Source organism: Hypomesus nipponensis, chromosome 20 (assembly GCF_054491055.1).
Source record: "Hypomesus nipponensis isolate SF chromosome 20, ASM5449105v1, whole genome shotgun sequence".
NCBI lineage: Eukaryota > Metazoa > Chordata > Actinopteri > Osmeriformes > Osmeridae > Hypomesus > Hypomesus nipponensis.
In genome coordinates, this window is record NC_140380.1 from 3,736,454 (window position 1) to 3,756,388 (window position 19,935).

The following is a 19,935-nucleotide window of genomic DNA, read 5'->3' on the forward strand; positions in this document are numbered from 1 at the left end:
TATCATGTTTGTGAACATCACATTGATATTTTTTGTTGTTGTTGTCATTTTTCTTTATTTTCTCCTCTCCCCTCCTCTCCTCACTTCCTCCCTTTTTCATCTCCATAACTCCCCCCTCCATCCCAGTGTACTGTGTCACCTCCCCGAGCAAGGACGAGCGGTACCGGGCCCCCCCCCCAACCCCTCCGGGGTACCAAGGGCTGACCCTGGGGGATGTGGGGGTGGCCCTTGGAGGAATGGCGGATGCCCCCCCCCTGCCCCGGCCCACTCACCTCAGACCCCCAGGCTATAGCGAGGCACTGCAGAGGAGCAAACTGCTGCAGAGCCCCGGGGGGATGGGAGGGCTAGGGGACCCTCGCAGGATGGCCCCCCACCACCTGGGCCAAGGGCCCCCCTGGCCTCCCAGTGCCTGCCTGCCCCCACAAGGCCCAGCTGATAGTGAGGAGGGTACGTTTTGTAGACAGACCCGGCAGGAGGGAGACCAGAAAACAGTTTTATGGAGCTAAAGCAGTCCTCTGTTTGTGAGGACCATCTTCTGATAGAAAAGAGGACAGGTTTGGTAGATAGACCGGCCGGGGCTGCAGGGCATAGGTTTCAGAGACCTGGAACAGTTTTCTTTTTGCCCTTCAGAGGGCGATAGTGGTATATTGAGTCAGCAATGGCCACACAAAGGAGATGACTTCCTGGTCATCAAGAGACAAGAGGCGAAGCTCAATAGAACGTCCCATTGCAACATCTGTGCCCAGCAGCGGTCCTACACATCCACCATTTTTGACTGTTAATCCAGAAAAACATCACTCCAACCATTTTATAGGGCAAACTATTATATAGGCGGCGGCCTATATAGCCTGCATAAATATTCATACAATTTATTTACTTGCTTAGTAGGCTACATTTGTACAAGTTAATAATGAATAACTGACTCCAAAGAGACATTAAAATATTTGGACGAATTATATATTTTTAAGTGAAACGCCTCTCAATAGTTATTTACCCAAGCTATTCGCTGGCAATCTTAGCAAAAATGTATTAATATGAAGAATTTGGATTATATTTAGAAAAACAAATGTTATTACGTAAGGTGACATTCTAAAAGATTATGAAGATGGTGGACTGAACACAATTCATTTTGACATTATGAACAGAGTGCTAAAATTAAAATGGTTGCAAATCTTTACAAAAAATGAATCATAATTTTGGTATAAAATATCTTATCGTCAGTATTAATGTCGTTTTTTTTACAAATTTGTGGGTATTCCATTTATTTTAAAATGTGTTTTAATTTCTAAATCGCCTTTGAGACTTTCGACTTTCCACCAACAGGTCCTTCTATATTGGAAACTAATATTGAAGCACAATTGTAGCCCACATAATATATCAATTTGGAACAATAGATGTATATTATCAGATAGAACATCTTTATTTATAGAAGACTGGTGGGATAAAGGAATATGGTCAATTTGACATATTATGGACATAGGAGGTAACATCTTGGAATATAAAAACTTAACTAGCAAATTTAAAATAAACAGCTCTCATATTTATACAAAGTGGCAACTCCTATGAGCCTAGGATAAACCAAGTACTTTTTACAGATAAAAATCGCACAAATGCATTTCTGAGGAAATATCTGGTAAAATAATTCTGTCTGAACTTCTTACGTTCTTATAGAAGCAGCAAGTGCTTCTATTATACTCTTTGACTATAACTCACAGTCCAAAATGGTGGCATTGCAACCTTTTCGCCATCTAGTGGCGGTTGTCAAAAACACACCAGAGCTTTGCCTCTTGTCTTTTATACTCTTTGGTTTGTATAATCTGTATGTGTGTGATATATGTGAACCCTCTTCTCTCCTGTGTGTTTGCAGATGAACAGGTCTCTGCAGTGTAACTGCGGTCCAGATATACCGAAGGGTCTAAAGCCGACGCAGTCTGGGCCAACAAGCACACTCCTGGTCCCCTCCCCTTCCTGTGAGGTCATGATGGTCTATGATTCTCTCGCGGGGCTTGTACAATCATCTCTTTCTACTCCATTTTAAAACGGCGGTGTTCAGTCTTTTGGAACAGAACTTTCTCTTGGCACTGACCACAGTATAATGTCACTTCCTCCCGGCCGTAGGAACTGGTTAGAGAACTGACTGAGGTGGGATGTGATACAAAGAGGGAGAGATGGTAATAGCATCAGAACAGAAGAAGGATGGAGAGGAGGGGAAGATGGAATATGAAACACCCTACCCATAGGGTCAAAGATCAACCTATTTTTTACTATTTCTAGACCTTCCACATGTACTGTTTATTTGCTTTTCATGATGTCCAGTTGGGGGGGGGGGGGGGGGTTTAAATGTTCTATGTCAATGTCTGTATCACAGACACACTTTCCCCCTGCCATTGACTTTGTTGCCAGGTTTGTTGTGGGAAGGAAAGCAGCAAGAATGCAAACAAGATTGACATGAGCCGGGAAAAATATTTATTTTTTCTTCTCTACTATTACCATGTTGAAGTTGGAGAGGCAGTGAGAATATCCATTCCTCTCATTTACAGAGGTGCGTGTGTGCGGTATTGTAACTTGTCCAAATGTATGAGATGCTGCTTCTAGTTGCTGTGCTTCAGACGGATGTGATTGTGTGTGTCTGCTGTTCTCCATCCTCCTCCCGTCTGTGTCAGCACAATTAGGGGTACTTAAGCAACACTGTGTCCATCTACAGTGCACTGTGTAATTATTAGAAGACGTTTTTAACGAGTCGGGAGAATTAATACGTCACTGCTGTGGAGTATCACCGTGTGTTGTCGATTCAAATCCGTGCAATAAAAAATAAAAAAAACGGCATTGTGGTTAAAAGACAAGCCACCCACCTAGCCAATCAGATATCAGTATTCACACACACGCTTGCAAAATGTTGTTTCTGTATTTCTGTATTTTTGTTCTACTCATCTATTGTGTCATCTATTCAGCTTATAAGCTGAACTTTAAAAGGGTGTTTTTCAGGTGACATTTTGTTGTTGCAGTAAAGACATACAGAAAGAGTGTAACCCACCTGTTCTATTTGTGTGGTGGCTGCAATCTGTCTCAATTATTCTCTCATTCAAGAGAGGAAAACAAACTATCCATAGCAAGTATCAAAACTGTGGCTTGCATCTTACTCCTTCATCTGGGGGGAAAAAATCAATACTCTCTTTGCAATTTTTGCAAATTTTTATAAAGAATTATGCTTTCAAGGTTTTTTCTCCCCATTTGACTCTAGATTAACTTTAACTCAGTAGAGGGTTTGGTTGCGTAAGTTTTTTTTTTTTCTTCTTTTTTCGGGGATATAACTGGACTGTGTTTACATTTAGCTTCAGCTGCCTGTACCATGTGACAACAACGTGTTTATGCTATATGAATACTTGAAAATATTAATGGTAATATATATATATACATTGCGTCTATATGAATTTATACATATATTTTTTTGGTTTGTCATAAATTCATGTTTACTGCTCATGTAAAAAAATGAAATAGAGTCCTATATAAAGACAATTTTATAAATATTTTGTTATAATAAAATTCAAAGATGGTGATTGCCCCTTCTCATGTTGATGGGCAGGAATCTTTAAGGATTGTTATTTTATTTTTTATTTTTTTGCTTTGATGCCATCTCAGTGATGGTGCTCCAGAATACGGAAGATTACTGATAATCCCGCTAACCAACTCTACCGTATTTTTTTTGAACATCAAATGTTTTGTCTGGTTGGCAAAATAATTGGGACAGTACACAACTGCAAACTTATAAATAAGTTCACTTCAATGATATACCAAAGAGAATTACGGCTCTACAATGTATTTTACTGTTGGAATAGGCTAGCAACAGTTGTATTTCTGGATGGAACACCCCTGTGTGTTACAACATGTTCTAAGTGGATGCTGAGAAGGCATCAGCGACAAAATCAGTTTATGTGCTTTGTTTTCTAATGGAATGTCCTCACTGGACGCTGCTGTTTCTGTTTACTTCCTGTTGCTCGCGTTGAAAGCTACGTTGGACACGGTTTCTTAGGAACATGGTTAGTTTACATGACTTAACAGAAGTAAATATGACGGATACGGTGTGGACAGACAGCGTCGGATGTGATGCGATAGTCGGACGCTTACTTGCTGTTAGGACACTGTGTTACTGCATACATAAATCCTATTCTGCTCTGCTGGTCCTGTTATGTTTGTGTTATAGAGTCTGTCTCTCTCTCCAGTCTCAGCCTTCCTGCCTCTGTCCCTGTGCTTCAGCCTCCCCGCCTCAATCCCTCTGCCTCAGTCTCCATCCCCCAAACACCCTCTTGGTCAAGTCTTCACTCCCTCACACTGGCCAGTAGGGGCATCATCAGGAATTGTGTCCCATGTAATAGCTGACTGAATATTCCCCTGAATATTTCCCTCAGCCTACAAAGGGCTACAAAAGAGGTGAAGATTGATTTTGTTCGTATTTTCCCTGGGAGCCATGAGATATAGATATCTCCATATTGAAGGAAAATGTATTGACCAATGCCCTGTACAGAACCTCCATCGAATCTACTCTCTTGCTCTGCTCAGTCAATCACATTACTGAGTCATTTGATAGAGAAGTGGTAAATGTTCTCAACAAACAAAATCTTTTTGTTGAAATATACTTTTTTTATTCTCCCTGTCTACACATACAGTATGATGTACTTTTTGTTTTAATTTTCACTCATCTTTACTCCCTCCTTCCTCACCTCACTCACCTTGTTCCTGCACCCTAACTTCCTGTTATCTGGAAGGCAGGAAGTGAGATTTGTCTTGTTTTCTGTAGCGTCACGCCAATGCAGGGGTTAAACAGACGGACACCACTCTATGTTCAGACCGAAGCATATGTACTGCACTCATCTCATTTGAATGACAAAGGTATTATTTAGGTTCTGTGGTTTATCTGTGGAGCTTTGTCTCCATTGCTTCTCCTGTTGTGCTTAATTTATGTCTTTTAGAAAGACTGTCATTTGCTTGTGTGCTCGTTTTTTTTGTTTTTACCAGTGGTTGTAAATACTTGTTATATTTTTGTTTAAGAGAATGTAAAAACAAAAAAAATGTGGACTGCAATGAATTTGGATGATAATAAAATGTTAAAAGTTTTCCCTGTCTACCAGCTGATCTGTTAACTTTGTTTTAGATAAGTTCTCCACTTATCTTCTTCTTTGTGTCTTTTTAAGCGATTAGTAATTAGTAGAGGGGGTTGAGTGTGTGTGCGTCTGACTCCTCCGCCCTCATTTTCTGGCTGTCTGCCAAGACACACACATTCACACACACACACTTCATAACACCTGATTATGTGCCAGGACACCAGGATTCCTTAACGATACGATACGATGAATACGATGAACTTTATTGTCCCGCTCAGGGAAATTTTGTCTGCTGCCTGTACAGTCGTTAGTATAAAGTGTGAAAAGAACCGGGGAGCAGACAAACACGTCAACGATATATGCCAATGCCTTAACATGCCATGAAGTCAGTAATCATAATATAAATACGTATGTCATGTCATGTCATGAACTCATGAATGTGTCACGACCCCAGGGGCGCCGCCAGGAATTTTTGGGCCCCATGAAAAAAGAAAAAATGTAGATATGTTCGATTACTTTTCCCCTGTCAGTCAGGGGCCCTTAGAATCGTCATAACTTTTCCCCCCTATACGGTGCCCCTGCACGGCCCAATCCCCTTGAGCTTGCTTTCCCTGTTTGTCTGGTTTGTTCTGTGTTTTGTGTTATGTTCCTGAACGTACCTTGTTCCGGTTGTTGGGCAATGAGTCAGGTGGCTGAACGGTGAGGGAATCGGGCTGGTAATCTGAATGTCGGCAGTTCGATTCGAGCCAAATGACGTTGTGTCCTTGGGCAAGGCACTTCACCCTACTTGCCTCAGGGGGAATGTCCCTGTACTTACTGTAAGTCGCTCTGGATAAGAGCGTCTGCTAAATTACTAAATGTAAATGCAATGAACCTGCTCTCACCTGTCAGCCTTCAGCAATAAACACACTTGGCCCTGATCATCATCACTACACTACTTAAGCTGTGGCCTGACATTCAATCCCTGCCGAATCATTAGACGTACTCGTAGTTGTGCTAGCGTGTCAGCCTATATAATTCTAGTCAGTCTGTTTGCCTTTCTAAACTTTTGCTTGTTTTTTTCTGACCGGATTCCTGTTCCTATTTTTTCAGGCTCTTCACCCTGGAATTCCGTCACTCCCGCCTGGCCACCAGTAACCACCGACCTGCACATTCGGCACCACCATACGCCTCTCATCACCTGTACTCACCTGCCTTCACGTCTGGCAACACCCCTTCCGTTATTTTGTATCACCAATAAATATCGCCTTTTTCACCACCTACCTGTCCAGGCCTGCGTTTGGGTTCAGTCACTGGGGATTCTGACAGTATGTGTGCAACCATGTGCAAAACTGGCTACTGCAGCTCCCGTACTTGTGCCCTGTTCGTACCTGCGAGCACAGTTCAAGGCAACTTTTCTTGACGTAAGCAAATAAATTTAAATCTGCAACAATTCTGTGGAAAAGCTAGTAGTATTTAAAAAAAAATGTGGGTGGGGGGAGATGGTTAGTTTTGGATATGTTGACTTTAGTTACAGTTTTTCACAATTCTTAACACACAAAAAGCAAAAATTTGACACAATTTTCACAACCTTAACTTCATGTACCAATTGCTCGACCCAATTTGGCAGTACTTAACACTCCCTTATCTGCATTAGACTCTGAATTTCCTTGTTTACACACTGATGTCAATTACACATCCCCTTGTTGTCAAAACACTACACACAATGTTCAGATGTTGCACACACTTCTCAAGTAAAGTCTCAAAGCATTAACCTACAACACACAAATATTCAAATCTCTAAACACTCAGGTCTGATGGGCAATTTGCGATCAGGACTGCAGCATAAAAAGGTCCTTGAGCCTCTGTTTTGTTTGGTGAACAATGGAGAACTTAGAACATATCAACAACCAGAGAAGGACAGGAGTAAGAAAGAGAAGACAAGGAAGAGGACAAGGCAGAGGAGGGAGATGATGACAAGGAGGGGGAGGAAGAGGAGGACAACAAGAAGAAGGAGGAGGAGGAGGAGGAAGAGGAGAAGAAGAAGGAGGAGGAGAAAGAAAAAGTAGAATGGTGATCTCTAACGAGATTCGGGCCACCATGGTTGACCATGTGCTCAACCATGGTTTGAGCATGAGGAAGGCTGGCCAGAAGGTCCAACCAAATCTCAGCCGCTTCACAGTTGCTGCCATCATTAGAACCTGTAGAATGGAGAACAGGTATGAATCATATTTGCCTTGAGTACTGAAATACTGCATATCAATAGAATACAGTGTGCTCACAGTATTTGTATTTTGCAGGACTGAAAGAGAACCACACCGTGGAGGAAGATCATGCACTTTCACAGCCGAACAGGAGACTGACATTGTGAAAATGGTTTGTGAAAACAACATTATCACACTCCGACAGATACAAACCAGGATCCTGGCTGACCATGCCACATTCAGAAACATCCAGACCATCAGCCTCTCTACACTGGACCGTGTTCTCCACAGGAATGCCATGCGGATGAAACAAGTGTACAGGTTCCTATTCAACCGGAACACAGACCACATCAAGGAGTTACGGTGAGAGTTTGGGCTTGTAAGTCCCATACATTCAAGCACAGACACATGCATGTATTGTACCTGTAATCCAATGTTGTTCCTTTTCTAAAGTATCTCACTGTAGCCCACTGTGTTGACCTATCAGTGTCCATACTATAACTTGCATTTTCATGCTGTCTGTTTCAGTGGATCCAGGAGCATGACACAGCTAATGAGCTATATGAATACATATTCATTGATGAGGTTGGATTCAACCTGGTGAAGAGGAGGCGCCGGGGCAGAAATGTCATTGGCCAGCGCTATTGAGGTCCCCACCGAGCATGATGGGAACATCCCTTTGTGTGCTGCTATGGGTTGAGCAGGCCCGTTGACAGTACTGTACTGTTCAAAAATCAAATGCTGTTTTATGTTTGACTATGAAAAAAATAGGTCTACACTGAGACATTTTACAAAAGTTGAAATGGCTCATTCTCCAGAGTCATTGTCATTCATATGGTGTGTTCCATTTCTAGAATTGGGTTTTCAATTTGCATTACTGTGTTGTGAATGCTTGGTTGTGTGCAGCAAATGCTTATTGTGTATACTGTTATGAATGGTATGTGTGTGTCATTTGAAAATATGGCTGTGTGTACAAAATGAAAACACGAGTTCCATTTTGTGAACAGGTAGATTTGATGGCAAAGAGTCATCTTGCAAAGGGAGTGTCAGGTTTAGCATTTTGTGTGTGAGGTTTTCAGTTTTGTGTGTGCAGTTTTGAGAAGCCGTTATTGTTTTGAGAAACTTGTGTAACAATTGTGAAAAACTGTAATAGAACAAAATCGTGTAACTCATCGGAAATGCCATACCAGCAACATCCACCGGGGCCTTTGCCTCAAGCCGAGGAGCGAAGGGTGGAGGCTTGGCATCAAACCGTTCCACGTAGGCCAACGATCCATTCCACCAACGAGCAACGCAAATTACAGCTAGGACGAGAATAAGCCCCCTTGATGGAACGGAACTCCCACTGAAATGAGATTTATTGAAATAAGCCTGGCATTTCCTTAATCTACATTAATGGAATACCCCCCAGGTGTGCCTGGTCTCCTCTGTCTTATCAAATTACAGTACAAACTCAGTATAGAGGGGTTAGAATGGGCAGCATAACCAGATACGAGTCAGAACACCTCTAATGATGTAACTCTTAAAAAGTGTGAAAGTATATTTGTATCTGTGCAGACAGAGAGACTGTGTTGGACATAGTTCATGCGGAGATGTTCATAATCATGTTCTATAGCTGTAGAAAAATGACCCTTCCTGGGCCATAAACCCACACATAGATGACCTGACAGATATCCCCTTTTCTATCTGACCCTTTTAGTCTCTCTGCCTCAGAGACACGTTGCCTCTCTCCAGCTCCTGAGTGACCCGACTCACTCTAGCCTCATAGCCCCTCCTCTCTATCTATCTTATAGAGGTAAATACCCTGTCTCCTTAAACCACTGGATTGTCATGGCAACAGCGATTGCCTCAGGAGAAAGGTAACATGAGAGGGTGACGTCCTCTCCTTCACCAGCCACCACATCCCTCTCTAGTACCCTGAGTTTAAACTTAACTGTTGTGGAGAAGAGAAACAGTACTGCTCACTGCCATGCACCAGTTTGAGTTCTCATGTTTTTCCCTGCCCAGTGTTTGACTCTCTCTCTCTAAAGCCAAACTGTTTCTTACAGAGGCAATTATTAGTAAACCCTGCAGTTTTATACAAATTAACAACAATCTAAAGTAGAGAGTCAGGTGGCTGTGCGGTTAAGGAATCGGGTTTGTAATCAGAAGGTTGCCAGTTCGATTTCTGGCCTTGCAAAATGACGTTGTGTCCTTGGGCAAGGCACTTCACCCTACTTGCCTCGGGGAAATGTCCCTGTACTTACTGTAAATCGCTCTGGATTAGAGCGTATGCTAAATGACTAAATGTAAAAGTATATATGGACATAATGGAGGGATAGTCACAATAGTACACGAGGAGTCACTGGGGAGAAGAAAAGAAAGAGGGGGGTATATAAGGAGAAATGGAGGAAAGGAAGAGAATAGTGATGGGCATTCTGGCTCTTTTCAGTGAGCTGACTTGTTCGGCTCAGCTCACCAAAAAGAGCTGGCTCATTTGGCTCCCAACCAGCTCTTTAAAAATTGTTTTGTATTTTTTCAAGTCTTACCGTTTGCGATAGTTTGACTATTATTGGTGTTAAAATAGTAGGCCTATTAATTAAATATATTACTGTAAATCATACTCTACCTTAACCACAGTGTATTTGAAAATGCATTGATTTGTACTGTAAAGAATGCTATAAAACATTTGCATTTACAGTTTTTCACAATTGCGAGAACACTAAACCCCATTCTATGAGTCAAATGTTGAGAGAACTAAACCAATTTGTCAAATCAGGCAAAACTCTCCACATATTCTTATTCACTAAACACATTTTGCACTGTGATGCACTTGTGCTGCAAAATGGTAAACACAGGCGGCAGTAGAATTTTCAAATACGTAAAAACGAATTTACAGTATTTGTATAGGCCTTTTGACAAGCATTGTCACAGAGGGCTATACACACACCGATAGAACCGCCCCATAGCCGACCTCAACCCTCAAGGAAGACGGAAAAACTCCCAGAAAAAAAAGAAACCTGAAGAAACCTTGGGAGGAGCAATTCAGTGAGGGATCCCCTCCTCCAGAGACGGTTAGTGAAAGAGAGATGCAGAACACAGGCTAAACATAGTCATACAACAGGGAAGTGTCAATGGATGTTGACACACCAAAATCCATTGTTTCAACACCCCAAATCCATTTTCTTTATTGCTACGTAAATGCATTTACTGTGTATACATAAACAAATTTTTCTTTACATGTAACTACATGGCCTGGATGCTGTGCTCTCCATTTTTTTGTGTTGTGTCTAATGATTGCTCCATAGTGTTTGTATATTGATTTGCTGTGTTTAGGATCTGAAAGCATTGTATGATTTTGAGCACAAGTTACATGATTTAGGGGCAAGTGTTCGATTTCGCCAGAAGAGTCAGAGGCTTTGGAAATGGAGTTTGAATATTTGGTTTTGTGTTTACAGTTTTGAGAAAATGGTTGAATGTGTTTTAGCAACCAAGAAAAACTGTAAGTTGTATAACTTCCTGTTCTTCCTCTCGACCCTCGGCTGCTATTAGTTATTAGTTAATGTGACTGATTTCACTTGGCCCTCCCTCACAAGTTGGTTTCGGCTATTGGTTGACTGTGTATCTGATTGACAGAAATAAAAAGTGAGGCTCTTACTTGGGGGGGGGGGGGGGGGGGGGGGGGGGGTCATGTGACCCTGTGGTTTGTCTCCTGTTGGAGGGCTGTGACACCCAGACACAGAGACAGCACAACTGATAGGTATGTATGTGTGAAAGTCTCTCTTTATGTATCTCTTTCTCACCAGTACGCCTCTAAAAGGAGCTTGTGTATGTGTGTGAGGATGTGATCATATCACCATGAAGATAATCTACAGTGCAGCCTGGCTTGTCATCTACCTACTAACAGGTAAATGTTAACAGTTCATATTAAACTCCTCTCCTTTCCAAGATGGAATGTTGTATACAGTTTTTACCTTATCTTCATTGAAATACTTCTCTCTCCTCTCGCTCTTTTTTGTGTCTGTCTCTATCGGCTTATTTCTCCTTCTCGGTTTCTCTCTCTATCTATTTATAGATAAATGTTTATATATACTTTTGCATGCAGTCAGTTAACTTTGAATGATTAAATCTCGTTCTCTCTGTGTCCCAGTCAGTGAATGCGGTACTCAGGTGGTCGGTGTTGAAGGCCAGAATGTGACTCTGCCGTGCAGATATGATGCCTCATATCACGGAGTTCTTCGCATGTGCTGGGGGAGAGGAGCGCTTCCATTCTCTGGGTGTGACAAGCAGATCCTCTCCAGTGATGGATCAGCAGTAACAAGCAAAACCTCCATCAGGTATCTGCTGTCTGGAGACCTGAAGCAGGGTGACATCTCCCTGACCATCCTCAACACCACAGAGAGAGACACAGGGCTATACGGGTGCAGAGTGGAAATACCAGGCTTGTTCAACGACCAGAAGAGTGAAGTCAGGTTGACGGTGGAGAAAAGTAAGGATGTTTTTCTGGGGGGTTTTAGGCAATGGGAAGAGATTTGTAAGATGCTTTTGCAGTTCTTTTGTTGTAAGCTGTTGCTGCATAACTGCAGCTGTGTCATAGAGTTGATGGTCGTGCTCAAACTAAAAGTCACTCTAAAAGGTAAATACATAGAGGCAAAGTTTTCCTGTAACTGTCCCTTCTGCTTGCAGCCTTTTTGCCAACTACCACCAGGATACCTGACCATGTGACCGTGACGACAGCTAATCACTCGCAAGGTAAAATTATTTTTAATTTTTGTAAAATAACACTTTTTACAAATGTTATACAGTATATGGAACATATCAGATTTAAATTATAATACATACATTTAAACCTTTACATTTAAAGGTAATGCGTTTAAAGACATTTTAGCATTTAGATATAATTTACAAGGTGATTCTCAGGATAGCTTCTTGCCTAATACTTTCACTTCCTGCTTGTGTAGGTCACATGACTGCCAACTCTACGGAATCACAAGATGTGTCAACACTCCATTCCAGCAAGTCAGAGTCTGTTAGTAGCACAGCCTGCGTCAGCTAAACTCTAGTTCTGTAATAATGGAAACAAAAACAAGTGTCGAAATTTGATTTGCTCTAAACTGAGTTTGAGAAAGAATTGAAAGAATAATAAACAAATAAACGAATGAATTAATGAATGCAATGCAAATGAACAAACACAATATTGCATTGATTAATGATTAATTAGACGATACATGAATTATTATTATTTAATAATAATATCATTAACTGTGGTTTTGTTTGCCAGGATCAGAGTGGAGATGTGGCTCTGCCAGTCATCCTGGTGTGTGTTATGCTGCTTCTCCTGGTCATCGGGGCTCTCAGTCTGGTCTTCTCTCGTATGTACACATATCTCCAACAACACACATATCACATATACAGAAATATTTCCACACTAACATAGAAATATTGAATCATATCAACAATTACATACACATTAAGTACACAGAAATGTGTCATGTGCATGTTTTCAATTATATGACTGATATGATTAAATCCACTTTTGTTCTAAATGGTTTAAATATTGGATATTTGGAACAGTTTGGTCTCAGTTGCCATTCATAAAATGTTTTACACATATTTTTATAATCATCACTTAATACAAAATGTGTTAATAAAATATATATTTAGAGTCTCATTAAATAAAAGTTAGTTTATCATTACCATAATAACAATAATCATTGAAATCAGATGACGTGTCATGAACTACAATACAAAACTGTGCCACTAAATATATTCTGATGCCTTTCCAGGACAACTAAGGAAACAGCTGAGGATGGCCCAGGCATTGTAAGTTCAACTCTGCCTCAGAGTTTTTAACTCAGGGTTAAATGCTTTTAGAAGACCTTTTGGATGCACTTAATTTATGTATTTAATACTGCTGCAACTGATCAAACTCCCCATCAACTTGAACTCTGCTGTAAATCTAACACATTGATTTAGTCTGAAACAGAAAAGTCACAAATTTGTGTGGGTAAACTGAAAGTCTGACTCACCGCCCGTGAGAAGAACACAGTGCGAGTAGTCACGTCAGATGCCATGAACCAGGATGGATGTGGTAGCAACTGCTTCTGCTATCTTCCCCACTGACTCATGACCCTGCTAGTTCTGCTCTGAAACTGAAGGTCATCGGAGGCTGCTGAGGGATGACTCTTTGTCATCTTCATAGTTTTTGGTGTTCGGCTTGGACTCATACTGTTTGGTGTAGGCTCATAAGAAGGTGCTGTGGTTAGTAGGATTTATAACACCTCTCCCCTTCTCGTCTTTTCTCCCTTCATCTCTACACCTCTCCTGTCCTCACCTCACTTTACTTTACCTACCTACCTAACCACCCTACCCTACCCCTCCCCTCCCCTCCCCTCCCCTCCCCTCCCCTCCCCTCCCCTCCCCTCCCCTCCCCTCCCCTCCCCTCCCCTCCCCTCCCCTCCCCTCCCCCCCCTCCCCTCCTCCTATGCTCTGACCATCCCTCGCCTCCTCTCCAGATCTCAGCAGTCTGGCAGCTCAGTGCGCTACAGGAGCTCAGTGTCCAGCCAGGGTCTGTACACCAGAGAGATGGCTGCGGAGAACATCTACCAGATGGATGATGGCGACATCTACACCAACATCTATGAACCCTGACCAGACACAGCCTGGCATGGGGATGATATAGAACCATGAAGGACACTTAACCATTGTTTGAATACCTGGGATGGTGTTGAAGCTTCCTTTCTCACTTCAAAACCAAAATCTTGCCATCAAGATGTCTGTATATACAGTACAAGCTGATAAGACCGTCTGCTAAATAACTAAATGTAATGTGTGGCACATTTAGTCCTCCATATGTTATGTACAACTTGAAATCTTCCAGGGAACCCTTATGCCACTGGAATGAGACAGACCAATCAGTATGTGAAATGTAATGTATATGTGCAAATGTACAATTAGCATACCCATTCAATTATGAGTCAGAGAATAGATAGACCTCTGTGACAGTGGGAATGCGTGTGTGTCTGTGCATGTGTGGGTGTGTGTACTGGTAAGAAATATTCATGTTTATCAAGTATTGCACAGTCAGCTGCAAGGAGAGAAATTATCATGGTGGTTACAAAGTTATATGCTAGCTTGTGTGCTAGCTAACCATTTAACCATCACGCTCTAAACAACCCTCGTTGAAACACAATAGCAGCTGAAACCACTAAATCTCCGATCCTGGTGTCGTAAAAGCTCCTCCACAAAGGTGACAAACAAATGCACCAGACCAGACCTTATTTAACAGTGTGAAAACCGTGAAAATCACTCCTCAGGTACGTAGCAGGCCACCCGCATGAATGAAGAGGTAGCTTTTCTTTGGCGTAGTTGGTAGTGGTCGCGCCTGGCAAGTCGGAGGTCGACCGTTTGAATCCCGCAAGTGGCGAACGATACATTGTCGCGACGGAGCGTGGCTACATCTGTTACATACCCGTCACACTTACCTGCTCTGTTGAACCTTCAATAACACAGAGTCAGTAACAAATGTTCTCCCCCTGCCCCCCCTTCGCTCAATTGGATAGATCTACAACCAATCAGAGCAACGTAGTATGTTGTTTGTTGAAAACAAATTCAACCCAAGGGCTCTTTCGTGACGTTGTTGATTACGTTACTGTTGATCATCTGTCCATCATCTATAAAACCCGCCCTGGCAATTTCATTGGTCCGCCCAGATCCTGGTTTTATGTAGTTGTTCCCAATACGAGACCCTCCAGACCCAACTTCCCGACCAAATTTGTTTGTGGGCGGGGAGAGGTTGGGCTGGCAGCCAGGCTAGAGGATAAAGGGTTAAATCTTCAACTTTTCTGACAGTACTGCAGGCTTTGATCATGTGCTGGAGTTTGTAATGTAAGGTAGAAGACTCATTGTATGACCGAACAGCATGTAAGCAGTGGCCATGCAAATGAGCTGTGACTGCATTTCTGTACTTATATGTTCCGTCTGTGTTGCTGCCCATTTACTCTTCAAAATACAAAGTGTGAACGTATAGAATGAAACAAGGTCCTCTTATTTTCCTTAGCGCAAGAGGACACACTGTGTCACATCATTTAAATGAAAGGTGTATTTCTTTTGAAAGACATGCAACTTCACATCACCTAAGAGATGTATATTTATTTATGTATTTACTTTTTATGGCACATTTAGTCCTCCATAAAAACAGGGGGGTGCAGATGTTTGGCTGGAAGGGCTACACTGGGCTGGAAATTTTACTCTTGAGATTATCTATTTTGTAGTGTAGTTCTATGTTATATGAATCTATCCATGTTTTAGAACCTCTGTTGCACTCCAACCGCATTACAGCAATCCGACACGTTCACACACAGAGACACATGTATTCACAAATGCGCACACACACACCCACCCACACACACACACACAGCTATGAGTGGACTGTTATGTTCCTTCCCTGTCCTCCCCCCTGTATTTATGCAGATAGGACTCGCTTGTGGACGTCCTGGCCTACAAGTGGGCCGTTATCTCCTCCCACCCTGGCCGGGGGAGGGTGGCTGACTGGGGTTAGCAGGGAGGCTAGCTGGGGTTAGAAGGGGGGGCTAGCTGGGGTAAGGGGCGGGCTAGCTGGGGTTAGTGGGGTGGGGGGGTCACAGCCTTCCTGGAGATGTCACAGAGCAACCTCCTCAACACAGCTGCCTATTCAAATATTCACACACACAGACCCAATTGCACACACAAACACCCTCTATCTTTCTCTTTTGCTCACCAACTATCTCTCGCACTCCCTCCCCCCCCCCCCCCCCTTTCCGTCCAGCACCAGACAGTGGTGGTTGTCTCTCCTCTGGACAACAAGCCTTCAGCATGGCAGCAACAGGAGAAGGGTGGCGTCCGCTTCTCTGCTTGATCTTCATAGCAACACTACCAGGCAAGGAAACCACTGCAAGAACAATGCTAACACCACACTGCACCATACTGCAATAACAATACTCACACAATAGTGCAATACCAAAACTAACACTATACTGCAGTATACTACAGTAATAACACTAACACCATAATACACGGTACTGTACTGCAGTAACAAAAATAACACTGCAGTATATTAAAGTACCAATGATAATACTACTGCAGTATACTACAGCACCAACACTATTCTAACACTATTCTCCACTACAGTAACAATAGTTACACTATACTGTATTATACTACAGTACCAATACTAACACCATACTGTAGTGTATTGCAGTAATAATACTAACACTAAACTGCAGTTATCACAGGAACACAACATCTGTTCAGGGTTCTCCTTCACTGTTCCTGGATCTTGTTCATGGTTCTCTTATTAAGTTCCTAGTTTATCTTCAGGGAACATTCTTTGTGTTGTTGTGTGTCCACAGTTGACCCATGGTTTGTTGTTGAGGGGATGGGGATTGAGGGGATGATAGAGTATTCTATCACTGAGCAATGGCAAATCTAAATCTTGCAGGTTCAAATTCAACCCTGCACTTTATCTTGGATAAAAGTGCTATTTATTGATATCTTGGTGTAAATTGGTGAAATTATTGGTGACATTTAACACATTTCTCTGCAAAACGCTGTAGAGAAAAGAAAAATAAGTTATTCTATGATTACCAACGTGTCTACCGAGCAGTCTTTTTGGTTTTTATAGTGTACCCTGAACTCTGTCTCCTATTTCCTGTTTGCTGCTGGCCTCCAGTCAGGTCCTCTGTAACAGCCGTCAAGGTAACGGAGGGCGAGGCAGCCATCTTGACTTGCCAGTACTCCGTGAAGCGTTTTGGCGTGAGTCATGTGTGCTGGGGACGGGGCTGTGGAACCTTCTGGTGCAACGACATCCTCTTGCAGACAGATGAGAATGGCATGATCTCCAAGGTGTCGGACCGTTACCGGCTGACTGGGGATGCTCTGGCGGGACGTTTGGATCTACTCATCCTCCAGGCCCAGAGAACAGACAATGGGCTGTACTGTTGCCGGGTAGATATCGACGGCATCTTCAATGATAAAAAGGTCACCCACAGTCTGAGAGTTGTTAAAGGTGGGACTTTCATGGTGTGTAGTATATTATGGTCTGTATCACACATTGAAACAGCAGATAAAATAAGTACTGGGTTCCACTTATTAGGAACGAGGGTGTGTCATGTCTGATGGTCTCTATCTTAAAACAGGAGCCTTTTAGTTTTGTTTGAAGGACATCTTCTGAACCTGTGCTGAAGAGAAATATAATTCAATATGTAAACATTTTATTCTACTCAGATTTAGACTAATGTGATGTTGATGACAATGTAGACACATTTTGCAGTACATCTATACTGGGGTGATTATGTTGATCTTTTCAGCTCCAGCTGTTAGCATCCAGCCCACCACAACCACAGAAAAAACCACAGAGCCTCCCCTTCCTACAGGTGGGAACATCTTAAAACCTCTCTCAGCTACCTCTTAGAACCTCTCTCTCACCCACAAGTTAGAACCTCCTTCTACCACAAAGTTAGAACCTCTTTTTACTATCAGTTAGAACCTGTATCTACCACCTCTTAGCACTTCTCTAACCTACAAGTTAGAACCTCTCTCTCAAAGCTTTGAACTGCTCTCTACCCATGTTTGGAATCTCTCTCTACCATAGGCTTAGAACATCTTTCTACCAAAGCTTAGAACGTCTCTTTACCGCCTGTTGAACCTCTCTTTAACACAGATTAGAACTTCATTTAGAGCATTAGAACAAAAGAAAACCTCTTAAACTAAGATATGTAATTTGGCTTCCAACACTCACCAAAAAAGATGCACATCAAAAGACACACATGCATGCACACAAGCATGAACACACACTCATACAAACATAAAACCCAAATACGGGTGGGTAGGTGGGGTGTATTTGTAGTCTGAACCTATGGTTAGATTATCTGAGCTCTCAAGAGGGGATCAAATCTTTCACTTCCTACCAAGTGCATGCAAACGTATGTGCCCTCCGCTTTGCCCGAAGATCAGTTCCTCTAGATAGGCGCTGTGGTAGGGCCTGATTCATTCCGATTCTAAAGTGTGTCTTTGTGGGTGTTGTGTGTCACTCAGAACATTGGGCAGTTGCTGAGTCACCTTATGTAGATGTTCACAGACGGAATTCTAGCGTGTTGGTGCATTCGGGGAAAGTTGTGAGTAATCATGCTGAATTTCCTTCCCCTTCATCACATTAATGCATCAATCATCAACATCATCATCACCATAATCAACATCTTTATCATCATTTTGATTTATGGACTATAACTAATACTTAATTAAATAACCCCCCATACACACACACATTGTCTATGCATGCACTTATCCTTTTTTTTCCAACACACACACACAGACGCACGTACACTTGCACTCATATAGAATATATGTATACATGTATACATACACACATCATCCATGCACATGCTTTCTCTCTCCCTCTTAAACACATCATACACGCACACACACACATTATACCCACACCGACATTCTACACACACTCACTCATCTGTGCCTCTCTGCTGCCACCAGCTGGAGGATGTGGTCCCTGCACTGTCTCTGCAGATCAACGTTCCGGTGCTCTCTCTTTCCCTCAGTCTCCTGTTGTTGTTGCTTGGAGCTCTGGCCCTGCTGGCATTCAAACGTACGAACACCCACACCCTGGCCAACGATTGGTTAATTGATTTGTTGTTTGGTTGGTTTTTATGTACAAAAATGTAACAGAAATTATTCCCAATTTCAAGAGGACAACACGTGAATGCATTTACATTCACACATATTCATGAGGTCCTGTGTGTGTGCACGCATGTGTGTGGTTTGAGTTGGTGTGAGGATGAGTGAATGTGTCCAACCCTTGATGTACTTCCTGAATGTAGCATCTTCAACGTGGTCTTGTTATTGTTTTCTCCCCAGGAGGAATCCACCTGAGATCTCTGAAGACAGGCTGGTGAGACAATAAGCTCATCTCTAACTGCCGTAAATGGATATAAACGTACATTTAGGCTATAATACATCAACGACGACTCATTAATGATGATATAATCTGTGACTGATATAATGATTTTCCAGTCTCTCAACCAAAGAACCGCCTCACATTATCTACGAGATCCGGATGAGGAGACCTGTCGAGGAGAACATCTACACGCTGGACTAGAACCCACTATCCTCTTAAACTCTCAAGAACATCTTCTTTACCATGTCCTGGACTAAAACCGCGCGCGTGTGTGTGTGTGTGTGTGTGTGTGTGTGTGTGTGTGTGTGTGTGTGTGGGGGGGGGGGGTTATAACATCTAGACGGTGTAAACATTGGGTGCTTTAGCCCTAAATACTAGTCAAGGTTTGATGTGAGTTTAGATAAGAATTTGCATTTGTAATTTTGCATTACATGTTTTGCTTCATGTAATATAAACATTACGTTGTGTCGTATTTGCCGAAAATTACAAACCAAATTCTAACCTAAAAGGATCGGACTTTTGAGAAAAAGCCCCGCCCATGGCTGGAACATTGTTCATGCCCTAAAGGCAACCAAAATTAGAAAAGACGTCAAAAATATATGGAATCAACATGACATGACATTTCTTTGACATAATCAATGTAATAAATACGTATTCTTCCTTGAATCCTCCTACCATTCCTTTATCATACATTTGCTTAAGCTATAACTCCTCTGGGAAGTTGTAA

At 42.3% G+C, this 19,935-nt stretch overlaps 3 protein-coding genes across 8 annotated transcripts in view; all 3 read left to right on the plus strand.

Moving 5' to 3' along the window:
* rapgef6 (Rap guanine nucleotide exchange factor (GEF) 6) overlaps positions 1-5,111 on the plus strand; it is a 78,711-nt gene extending 73,600 nt beyond the window's left edge. For all 4 annotated transcript variants that reach the window (XM_084683538.1, XM_084683540.1, XM_084683539.1 and 1 more), the window contains 2 exons: positions 127-447; positions 1,868-5,111. In XM_084683538.1, coding sequence (XP_084539664.1) covers positions 127-447; positions 1,868-1,890 — 344 coding nt within the window. In that variant the 3' untranslated portion in view covers positions 1,891-5,111. The remainder of the gene's footprint in view (positions 1-126; positions 448-1,867) is intronic.
* A 5,903-nt stretch (positions 5,112-11,014) lies between these two features.
* havcr1 (hepatitis A virus cellular receptor 1) lies at positions 11,015-15,300 on the plus strand. Of its 3 annotated transcripts, none has more exons than XM_084684473.1 (7): positions 11,015-11,168; positions 11,412-11,750; positions 11,948-12,013; positions 12,223-12,308; positions 12,543-12,633; positions 13,048-13,084; positions 13,777-15,300. In XM_084684473.1, the coding sequence occupies exons 1-7, from the start codon at positions 11,120-11,122 to the stop codon at positions 13,910-13,912; spliced, it is 804 nt and encodes a 267-aa protein (XP_084540599.1). In that variant the 5' UTR covers positions 11,015-11,119; the 3' UTR covers positions 13,913-15,300. The 3 variants fall into 3 exon arrangements, with proteins under 3 accessions (XP_084540599.1, XP_084540600.1, XP_084540601.1); XM_084684474.1 differs by having other exon boundaries at positions 12,223-12,290; XM_084684475.1 differs by having other exon boundaries at positions 12,223-12,290; positions 12,549-12,633.
* Positions 15,301-16,070: 770 nt separating this feature from the next.
* timd4 (T cell immunoglobulin and mucin domain containing 4) lies at positions 16,071-19,874 on the plus strand. Its single transcript, XM_084683730.1, has 7 exons — positions 16,071-16,178; positions 16,971-17,306; positions 17,608-17,673; positions 18,335-18,414; positions 18,788-18,899; positions 19,169-19,202; positions 19,325-19,874. The coding sequence occupies exons 1-7, from the start codon at positions 16,115-16,117 to the stop codon at positions 19,407-19,409; spliced, it is 777 nt and encodes a 258-aa protein (XP_084539856.1). The 5' UTR covers positions 16,071-16,114; the 3' UTR covers positions 19,410-19,874.
* Positions 19,875-19,935: the final 61 nt, after the last annotated feature.

Bases quoted from the DNA above. Each gene is read 5' to 3' on its own strand.
- havcr1 (XM_084684473.1), top strand. From the start codon at position 11,120: ATGAAGATAATCTACAGTGCAGCCTGGCTTGTCATCTACCTACTAACA. The intron at 11,169-11,411 runs GTAAATGTTAAC...TCTGTGTCCCAG, and splicing joins TGTCATCTACCTACTAACAG to TCAGTGAATGCGGTACTCAG. The intron at 13,085-13,776 runs GTAAGTTCAACT...CCTCCTCTCCAG, and splicing joins CTGAGGATGGCCCAGGCATT to ATCTCAGCAGTCTGGCAGCT.
- timd4 (XM_084683730.1), top strand. From the start codon at position 16,115: ATGGCAGCAACAGGAGAAGGGTGGCGTCCGCTTCTCTGCTTGATCTTC. The intron at 16,179-16,970 runs GCAAGGAAACCA...GCTGGCCTCCAG, and splicing joins CTTCATAGCAACACTACCAG to TCAGGTCCTCTGTAACAGCC. The intron at 18,415-18,787 runs GTGAGTAATCAT...TGCTGCCACCAG, and splicing joins TGGTGCATTCGGGGAAAGTT to CTGGAGGATGTGGTCCCTGC.